Source organism: Elephantulus edwardii, unplaced genomic scaffold (assembly GCF_000299155.1).
Source record: "Elephantulus edwardii isolate Elephantulus edwardi_28Jun2011 unplaced genomic scaffold, EleEdw1.0 scaffold00089, whole genome shotgun sequence".
In the NCBI taxonomy this organism is placed as follows: Eukaryota; Metazoa; Chordata; class Mammalia; order Macroscelidea; family Macroscelididae; genus Elephantulus; species Elephantulus edwardii.
The window spans coordinates 4,035,788-4,046,181 of NW_006399839.1; the positions used below are offsets into that span (position 1 = coordinate 4,035,788).

Consider the following 10,394-nt stretch of genomic DNA (forward strand, 5'->3'; position numbering starts at 1 on the left):
CAAGGTCACTAGCCTGAGAATGGAGCTTATCCGTGGCACACACACCCCATCTTCAGCTTACTGCTTTTCTAGAACCTTCATATGCACTAATTGGCCTATTTCTGGCTGTGAGGACTAAATGAGGCGTGTGACGGTGTCTGGCCCAACATCTGTCTTGTCCACAACACTCCGTGATGCTTTGGGGCTGTCTGGGCCAAATGAGGTGCCCTTCAGGGTCTGTGAAAACGCTCTGAAGTTGGCCTTATTAGCACTTGCCAGTATGGGATTATTTCTTGCACTTTATCCCCCTCTGTATTTGAAGCTGTGGCAGCAGGAACCTGGTGGCCTTGTTTACTATCTGTCGCCAGCACCCAGCAGAGTCAGTGGACGCATAAGTGCTTGCTGAGGTTTTGTTGAACAAAAGACCAAAACTAAGGGCTGGTTTGTCCTCCTGTGTTGATGACCTGGCGACCCCAAGTAAGGGCTCAGTGAGTGGGCGCTGGCCTACATCGCTGGCCTGCCTAACCCGGCCCAACCTCTGCTCCGTGTTTGTTCTTGGCTGTTTAGCATGTCCTGTTTGTTGTCAGAGGAACACCAAACGCACAAGCTCATGCCCATGGGTACTGGACTCAGTGCTTCCACAAGAGAAGCTCACTCCATAAGAGACAATTTGCTCTTTAATTCTCTGTGAGCTGAGGCCGAGGACCGTGCTCGTGATGTGGCCTCCCTCCGGGTTCTCTGACTGCCCTTCACCAGCAGACGTCAGCAGCATGTGCTTTGTATTAGCAGTTACAGCAAGTTTTAAACTTGAATATTGGCTCCATCTTTTTATCAGTCCACAAATGTCTGCCAAGAAATTGATTTTTCCTTGTCTGCTCTCTGTAACTTACTCATGCCAGCGCATAGTCAATTTAATGCAATTCAATTATGAAATAACTTAAGCTGCTCCTATTCGCCCAGCTTCCAGAATTGCGGATGCCCACAGAGGTGACCAGTTTGCAAAATGCTTGTTTATTCAAAAGTTAGGGTGAGCCCTCCAGAAAGATAAATGTCATTCTCTCCGGGGCCTAGGAGCTACGTGAGTCACTTCCAGCCGGTGACAGCCAGCCCCGGGGATATGGTAGACCTTTGGTCCTCAGCCAGGAGGCACGGTGACCTCACAAGATGGAGTGTGGATGCCCGGACCCCTGCACATGTGGCCTCCCCCGCTCTGTTGAAGGGTGTCACTTTCTGACATAACAGTGTCACAGTGGTCTGACAGGGAAACAGTCATCTGACAAGGACACGTCTTTTGGAGGGGGGACACCTCAGTGTGCGGGAAATGTGTGTGGCTGGCACTGGCGAGCAGGTCTCGTGTCTACCCGGAGCGTCACAGCTCGTATTTCAGGTCACTCCTAAATGGCACGGGGTTGAGCGGACCTCTGCCTAGCTGGGCTGCGGACGGCTTCACTAGGCCGATGTGTGAGAGCAGGAGTGGCCGTGGTGACTCCTCCTGCCCTCACACTTGGTTTAAAATGGTTCTGCCATGGCCCTCAGAGGTCTTTACATTCCACATTCTTTTTTTTTTCCCTTCCACATTTTTTAAAGCAGCACATTTGACTTGAAAGTCTGTCACTAAATAATCATGCTCAAGAAATTGAGCAGGAGCCTTTTTAGAACCTGAAAACTAAGCAAAGGAGGGAGCAGATCCCCTTGTAAAATTGTACTTGTCTGTACGGGTGAGATTCACACCTTCAGAGAAGCAACGTGTGGGGGCTCCATTTAATTACACGGTACGGAGAGAAGGGTGGAGAGGCGGGGACTGGGGGAAGAGGCTCCCACCAGGCTTCACATCGGGATGAGTGCTTCACCTCTGCCGAGCTTTTCTTTCTTTATCTATGAAATGGGCATCAGGAGTTCTGAGCTTGGAAAAGCTGAATGTGGGCAGCGCTTTGTGACTGGCGCCCAGAAAGAGCTTGATCATTGCTCACTGACATGCGGCCAGGCATGGAACAGAACACGTCCACCCTTCCTACAGGGATGCCACTTAGTCTCAACCCTGCTGCCACAGTTGACTCTCACTGAGAGAATGGTGCAGGAAGGAGGAAAGGCCTTCCATCACTCAACCTTCATGGTCCTGATATTTACTGTAGTGTAGGTGTCTGTTTTTTACCCCCCCCCCCTTTTCCTGGCCTCAAGTATTTCAGAGATGAGGCTGGCCCTGGACAGGGCAGGGTTCACAGCTGTTTTCATATGTCACTATAAGTGGACTCAGTGGCACCTAACAACAGCAACCACTCGCTGTACTTCTCTAGAGCCTTGGAAAGCTGGCAGTCTTTCTTGACGAGAGTGGTAGTTCTCACATTGATTGGAGGTTTATGTTCATGTGGATATGCATCTTGAATGCAAGGACAGGACAAAGAGATCTTAAGATCAAAGCAAGCACGAAGCCCCACCAGGGCAGAGCTTCAGCGTTTCTGTGTCCCAGGTCACCTCAGGTAGAAGAGAGAGGCCTGTGATGTCCAGGAGGCCACAGGTGGTGGAGGTTCTTGGCAGAGAGCTCACCCTTGAGAAGGGTCATTGACTTGAGGGACACATTTGTGCCTACCACAACCTCGTGTGGGTGATGGGGTGCTCCGGGAGACGGGGTCCTGCACGTCCGCAGCCCCACCTCTCACCGTGCTCCTCTTTGTTCTCCCTCAGATCTGGGTGAGGAAGACCAGCGATAGCACCAAGATGAGGATCTACCTGGGCCAGCTCCAGCGCGGACTCTTTGTGATCCGCCGGCGGTCAGCGGCTTGACTTTCTACCGTGTTCTACCCTTGACCCTTTCTCTGGAGTGGTTTTTATGTTTGTTTTGTTTTCTCCTTAATAGAAAAAAATTAACTTACTGGAAATAGCACATCGGCCTCGGAGCGCGGAGGACACTGTTGAGGATCCTGCAGGACACTTTTGGGGCCAGTCATTCCTGTCCTGGTGTCACTCTGGCCTTGACCTCCCGGCTTCCATCACCAGGGGACTGTTTTACGTTCGGGAAATTGGGGTTTGATTTACTGTCCTTTCTAATTTTTTTCCCCCTTATGTTTTTCTCTCTCTGACTTTAAAAAACCCCGAGAACAAATCATAAACTCTTTTGAGTTTGAAAGGAAAGCTCTTTTCTTAATTACCTTCAGATCTCTGTGCCATGGGGAAGAGCAGCCAGAGGTAGAGCGTTTCCACGGTGGGAATCGGCTTAGCAGATCCCATAGCTGCTTCCCGTGTCGAGGCCGATTCACTGTTCTCCCCAGAGAAGCTTGGAGCAGAGGTCTCAGCAGAAGGAGATTGGTTCTCCACCTCCTCGGAGAATGAAGTGCCTCCTGGGACACCTGGCACACGCCACCATCCATTCCAGTGACAGAAGGACAGGACAGTTTGCCTAGAGATGGTGGAGTCAGTGGGGCCGGGGAGGGGAGACGTCCTCTCGTAGTGTGCTGAAGGGACTGTATCAGAGATGTTATTTAATGCAGCCAATCTGGCCATACATACTTGCCCGAGCTCAAGCTGGATCTGAGAAGTGGGGCCTTTTCAAAGTTTGCATTTTCATGTCCTCTCTCTCCCCCCACCCCGTTCCCAGGTAGATAAAGTGGGACACCAACCCCACAGGCTGATTTTTGGGGTTATCTGTCATAGCTGGAGAGACGAGCTTGACAGTGCAGTAAGAAACAGCGGTCCTTCGAATCCAGGGTTCATTCCTGTTGTTGGTGCCCTCAGTGCACTCGGGCTGCTCCACACCCGCAGAACGTTGTTTGGTGTCAGGCATTCAGCAACACTGGGAGATCGAGCCCAGGCTGCGGAGAAGTGCTTCTCAGCATGGCTGGCAGCCACTAATCTCAGACTCTTTCTAGTTAACGGCAGGGTCTGCCTTCACATTCAGCCGCCTCCTCTTGCATTCCTCTCTGCAGAGCTCACTGGGTGATGAGTTTTTCTCTGGTGGCCAAGTGGGTCAGGACTTGTGCTGCCAGTCCAAAGGCAGTCAGTTCAAATCCACCAGCTCCTTCTTGGAAGAAAGATGGACAGGCATCTCCCATGTGACTTACAGCCTCTGAGAACCTGCTGCAGGCTCAGCTAGGAGTCAGATCTGACTCGAGGACACATGACAAAAACCACTAGTTTTCGCTGGGAGATCTTTAAGGAATTTGGGGTTAGAGCAGTTTTGTTAACATCTCTGGCAGTCCCTGGGCCTGACACACCTGGAGGAATCCTTGTAAGTACTTCCCTTGGTCTCAGGTGAGTCTCCTATCGACCCAGGTGCACACACCCCACAGTAGGTGGGGAGACCCTTCCCACATTCCCCTTCTCTGAAGGCTTCAATGCAGACCAAACCTAACTGACTGAATAAAGATTTACACACATACGTTTTTTACTTTAGAATCTTTTTGTTTTACCCCCTTCCTCCCTGTATTAGCATCTTTCTTAAAGGATAAATAATGCTATTTATCCAAAATTGCTAGACATTCTGTTTCTTCTCTGTTCTCCAACCCCCGTGTGACAGTGTTTACGCCCTGGGCTTCATTTTTTGTGGCTTCTCTACACCTTTGTTGTAGGGCCAGGCTTCCTCTCCCTCCAATTATCTGTCACTACAGTTACATAATAGGTAGCATTTGGTTATCAGATAGTGATGGTGAAAATGAATTTAAATTTACTGTGTTTGCCATCAAGGATATTTGGGGTTTGCATTGTTTTTAATGACCATCTTCCCTCTGATCATATATACCAGAACTTGTTTTCATTGGCAAACACTGTATTATCAGTAACCACTGAGAAGGACTGCATCAAAGTAGCCATCACTTCCTTTTCTTGCCATGTCTGGTGGTGTCCTTGTGGGTTTTGTGCTGACACTGTTTGAAGACCAGGGGATCGACACTTCCAGGTAGACCCTCCATCTCTCTTCTGAGACATGTGAAGGCCTCAAGACCGTGATTAGATGTGATCTCTACCTGGCCCTGCTTCTGCTTTCCAGGTTCTGTAGACTCTTAGTATCTCAGTCTCCTGGGAGATGAGAAGTAGACTGAGACACAGCATAGTAGATGATGCTCCAAATCCCAAGATTTCTTCCTCTTGAAATAAGCACAGCACACATGCTCTGGGTCTCTGGGTGACCCCGGCCAAAGATGGCCTTTCCGTAGTAAATGGGGATACCGTGGGGATGGAGAGAATTTGTCTAAAAGGGGTGCTTCCGTTCTGTAGTTCTGTAGAGTAAGGTGGCCAATTCTTGTTCCTGTAAAGGTCTTTGTCACTCACTACTAGAAAGGGCTGGCCCACCAGGTAAATTCTGACTGCCAAACTTTTTTTACTAGTTGTACTTTGGAGAAGGTTGGCCCAGACAATCCTGCTCAGAAAGTTGGTTTTTTGGTCTTGGTTGGTCTTTTCTCTCTCCTGCCCTTTCCTTTTAGGGGCATTTGTGTCAAGCATTGTGTGTGGCAGTGCCCTGCTCTTCAACTCTAAGCGAGGGTGGGCCACCTCCACCTGGGCCCACCTCCTTTTGAACAACTTCTAGGTAGGTTTCTGTAGGTATACCAAAGCCAGGAGGTTTTCATCCATTTGGATAGTCATATTTATGGATATCTGTCTACCTAATCTCATTTTCCTTTTTTAAATCTTCGGTGGGACCAGTGCAAAAGCCCAGAGGCTGATCAGAATGCATGTATTTGAGTTCACAGAGACCCTGTGTTCAGAACCAAGTTGCTTTTCTAAGACATAGAAGGTTGGTGGGTGATTTTTTTTGGGTTTAATTTTATTTTATTTTTTTTTTTTTAAAGATAAACTGTACTGTGGGTGGGAGTTAAACTGCTTATACCAAGGTGGTGCCTGAGTGGCATTTGCAGTCTACCAACAGCTTCTCAGATGGGGAACCTCCTCCCCTTTATTATACAGCCCCTGAAGACCTGCTGGAGGATCAGTTATGAATCAGTTCTGACGTATGGGCAGTGAGATGATGATGATAGGCAGGTTTGGTCCTGTATTCTTTTTTTAAAAACTGTTTTTGCTTTCCTTCCCATACCAACCCCATTCAGCCTTCCTTTTTAACCTTGCTCTTTCATTGCGTATTTTCAAATTTTCATCTCTAACATGGGACTGTGAGATCTCAATACTTAATAATAGCCCAGTTCCCGAGGAGTTCAAGCCACTTTAGTACCAGAATATGCTTAAAAGAAAATGTATAATGGTCCGAGCAGCTGTTAGATGTTAAATATTCCGGGAGGTGACTGTAAAATGCAAAAAGTATCTTTTGTTTTCTTATTTTGTTTTTTTGTTTGTTTTTTAATATAACTATAAACCTTCAAAGAGAAAACCTACATACAGCTTGTGTTGTATCCATTGATTTGGTAAATGACTCCTCCTCTGTTTCAGGATTTTTATCCATAGATAACCTGAGAATTGTGGGAATTGAAGTTGCGGGGAAAGAAGTGTACGCTAAGCAGGCATGTTGTTTGAAAGACCAGTGGATTTTTTTTTTTTAATTTTTTTTTTTTTTGGTGGCTTAGTGATAAGGAATTGTGCTGTCAGCTAAAAGGTACATGGTTTGAATCCGCCAGCTGCTCCGCAGGAGAAAGAAGGGCAGGCTCCTTCTGTGTGCTTTATTGCTTCTGCACTGGAGGGTCAGCTATGGGTTGGTTCTGACTTGACAGCACACAGCATTATAGAGCAAGGGAGCTGTGGGGGTGTAGTCTGTAGGGAGTTGTGCTGCTAACTTAGAGGCAGAGCCTCGCTGACAATTCAGACCCTCCAGGAGAAAGATGGGCCATCTCCTCCCATGCAGTTAACAGCCTCCAAACACCTGCCTGCCAGGGGTCTGCTGGTTCTGGCTAGAAGTCAGAGAGTGAATGAGACTGTGAAAAACAGGCAGTAACACCTATGCCATCTCAGTGTACCTGCTCAATTCACAGATAGACATTTGTCAAGTTCCGCTTTCTTTTCAAATTATCCCACCATCAATAACATAAACATACTAACCCCTGAGCTTCCTCTCCCTTCTCCTCCTTCCCAGTTAATAAACCTTGGTCTCTGTCTAAAGAGGAGATAATGGGTTATGAGGGCACAGGCCCATGAACATCTCTCTGAAAGGGCCACAGGGAGTAAGAAGAGTGCAGCCCCTCACTGCCCCAGAGCAGAAAGCAGATAGCCCATAGCCCAGCCCCATGATGCCTCTAGAGCAGCAGCAAGTGGTTCGATTATTCATTATTGACTCACAAACTCAGTTGTGGGGCTTAGAATGGGGTTTGTTAGGGAAGTAAATTGGAGAGTGGGAGAGGCAAAGAATTATCACCAAAAACAAGTCCAGGTTTTAGTCCACATTCCAAAGCACAATTCCTCAATTAGTCCAGGCTCTGGTTTCATCAGCAGTCAAATCCAATTCATCCAACAAGGTTTGCCTCAGAGTAGTTGTAAGTCAGCTTCTCCTTCAAGCATCTGGCAAGAATAGCAAAAGCCTTTAACTGTGCCCAGCACAAATGCAAGAATCCACAGGTTACACCTTGCCACAGTTTTTCCATAGCAGTGCCACATCTCTCAGCTACCATCACCAAGGTCTTTCCAACAAGGGTCTCGCTCCAGTCTCCCTCAAGTCTTAACCACCACAAGTCTTGCTGCCCAGTGTGGGAAACTTTCTCTTCTTAGTAGCACAGCTATTGATAATTTGCAAGATCATGTGTCTGCAGTTAAGAGAGGCGGCTACCTATAATGGCTTTAAAAAGCCAACTTTTAGACTAACACCACAGTCTCGAAAATATTTGGTTATTTTGTTTAAATGAGACCATACAGCATTTGTCCTTTCTCAATTTGATTGTGTTCAACATACTGCTCTTACTATCCATCCGTCCATGTTTATGGCATACGTCAGTTTCTGTTTAATTGATGAGTAGTATTCTGTTGTGTGGACACATCACTTGGTGTTGACAAATCTTTTTGCCATTTTGATGTGGTTTGGGTGACATATTAAAAGATTTTTTTCTTATTTATCCATTCATACACAGTTTATTTCCTGACATTGTTTGGCAACTATTCAGCTGCTGATGGATGATTTGGTTGTTTGTACATTTGGCTTGTGTGGAAAGTGCTGCATGAACACTTGTCCAGGTTTCTCTTTGCAACCTGATCTTGGCATCTTGTGGATATTATCCCTGGGATTGAGATTGCTGGAACATGTCATCATTCTGTGTTCAACTTTTTGAGAAAGTACCAAAGTGTTTTTCCACAGTGGCCACACCACTTTCCATTTCCATCAGCAAGAGATGAGAGTTTGAAACACTTCAGTCTTAGGAGTAGGAGTCTGGGAGTATTGCCTTAAATATGTACAAGCTTGTGCTTGTGTGAGCTGGTGAACATATACCTCATTGAAAATGGAGTAAATGAAATTGATCCTAGTGGAGAAGCATTACAGAAAGTCACCTTGTATACAGGCATGAGTGAGAGGAGATTTGTTTACCCCTGGAGCAGTGTTGCTCAGTCTTAACAAGAAGAGATGTCTCTGGTACAGCTCCCAGGAGCTGTGCGGGTGAGGAGGTCATTTACTTCTGGAGCTGGCCCCCTAGTGGGGGTGCCCTTTGATAGGGGCTGCTTTACTTAAGTAACATGAGAAGTGGAGACACTGATCACCATTTTAAAAAAAGTCTTGTATTGACAAAATGATCATACAGAAAAAGTTGTTACTGATTGCTATGAGCATGACTCATAGTGACCCTATGAACAAAAGACTTAAAGCCTTTCTATAATTATCACCGTTTCTCAAAGTTCATAGAGTTTCTGAAGGCATGTGGTTTAGGAAGTGGATGCCAATCTGGCTTCCAAACCTGTCTTAAACTGGGAACTCCACCAAACACTGTCCACTATGGGTAACCATTAAGTTATTTGATACCCCAATGGCACAAGGTTTAGTATCACAGTAACCCCAGGTTATCTTAGTACAGCATATTGACAGAAGAGTGCTGTACCATTTAGAAGAATGTTTCTCCAAAGTACACAAATCTTAAAAAAGTTGAGTTTTTTCTTTTCTTCAAAATTTAGATATCAAGACAAACCATGTACACAGCATAGATATTTCAAGTACCCACAAGCCCCTGGCATTTCATTTCTGGTCTTTTTTAATTACCCATGCCCGCAAGTTCTTCTTGAGCTTCAGGATCCTTCCATAGCTGTTGTGGCAGAGGGTGGGTCTCACTGAGGGTTGCAGACTGAGGGGTGCAGGAGCTAGCAGTGTCTACTTGGTTTTTCTAGTGTGAACAGCAGAGCTCATTGCCGTCGAGTTAATTTTGACTCATAGTCACGCTTTAGGACAGACGACTGGGTTCTGTGAGTCCTTAAGGAAGACAGCAACCCTTCTGGTAATTAATACCTGAGTAGTTGGTCACTGTGCCACCAGACCATCCTCGCAGTGGGTAGGAGACAGAATAGGTTCAGGTCAGAATGAATGGCTCTTGCTCGATGCCGCGTTCCAACCCCGCCAGCGGGATAGAAGAAAAGCACGACACTGGGATTCGTTGCAGCTTGATACTTCTTTATTCTGGTAATGGTGCTTTTTTTATTCTATCCAGCCATCTCAGCACCTGCGGCTCCTTAGCTTAACTCTTAATTCTCCAATCATCTTCTAACACAATAGCAACAATTGCTGACACATCACAATTGCTGACACATCAGCTTCTGCAGCTCCTGCAGTTCCCCCTTTTTGTTTAAAGACCCATAAATGACAGTGTCTTTGGTTCTTCTTTTAGGCTCTCTCTCTATGATATCTTTGATCCCATCCAAGCTTCCGTATATCAGGCCTCCATTTTTCAGAAAGCTAGATGTTCGTGCTCCACACAATGGGGAGCTGCAAGGACTTCCAATAGAGTATCATAGGGGGCCATGGCCATTGCCTGTTAGATGTGCCCGGACTTGCCTATCCATTCGCTTAGTCCCTCAGATGTGCAATCCATCGTCCAGGGGAACGGTATAGCCAGGCTGCATCCGTCACTGGTGCAGACCAGTCTTCTGCTGTTTGAATTTTTTGACTGTCTGGGTCATGACCCTTTTGCATAGTTCTTTGTTGTCTCCATAATTTACAAATACCCCATAAACTAAATAAAGCTACAAAACAAATTTAAAAAATACCATTCCTTTATTCCAGTAAAAATTGAAGAGAACCATCCGACTAGAGTCTCAACAATGGACAGGGTCACTCTTGATGAATTCACCATTAAGACTAATTCCCGTAACTTCTTCAGGTTTTCTTCAAAGGTCTTGGACCAATTTCCCTGTAGGTGAAGAAGACTTAGAGATCTAGACAGGTTAGCAGCCTTGGTGTAATTGTCATATGGAATATTAGTGACACAACTCTTTCCTAAGGGCAACCATCCTGAAATAGCAGTCAAATTGGCCAACTCTATGTTACCATTAGTCTGAGGTGGGTAAAACCAGCCTCC

At 46.3% G+C, this 10,394-nt stretch overlaps 1 protein-coding gene across 1 annotated transcript in view; it reads left to right on the forward strand.

The window, feature by feature from the left end:
• Positions 1–2,797, forward strand: part of SUDS3 (suppressor of defective silencing 3 homolog (S. cerevisiae)) — a 38,838-nt gene extending 36,041 nt beyond the window's left edge. Inside the window, exon 12 of the mRNA XM_006890413.1 lies at positions 2,662–2,797. Within this exon, the coding sequence (XP_006890475.1) occupies positions 2,662–2,760 (99 nt within the window). The 3' untranslated portion in view covers positions 2,761–2,797. The remainder of the gene's footprint in view (positions 1–2,661) is intronic.
• Positions 2,798–10,394: the final 7,597 nt, after the last annotated feature.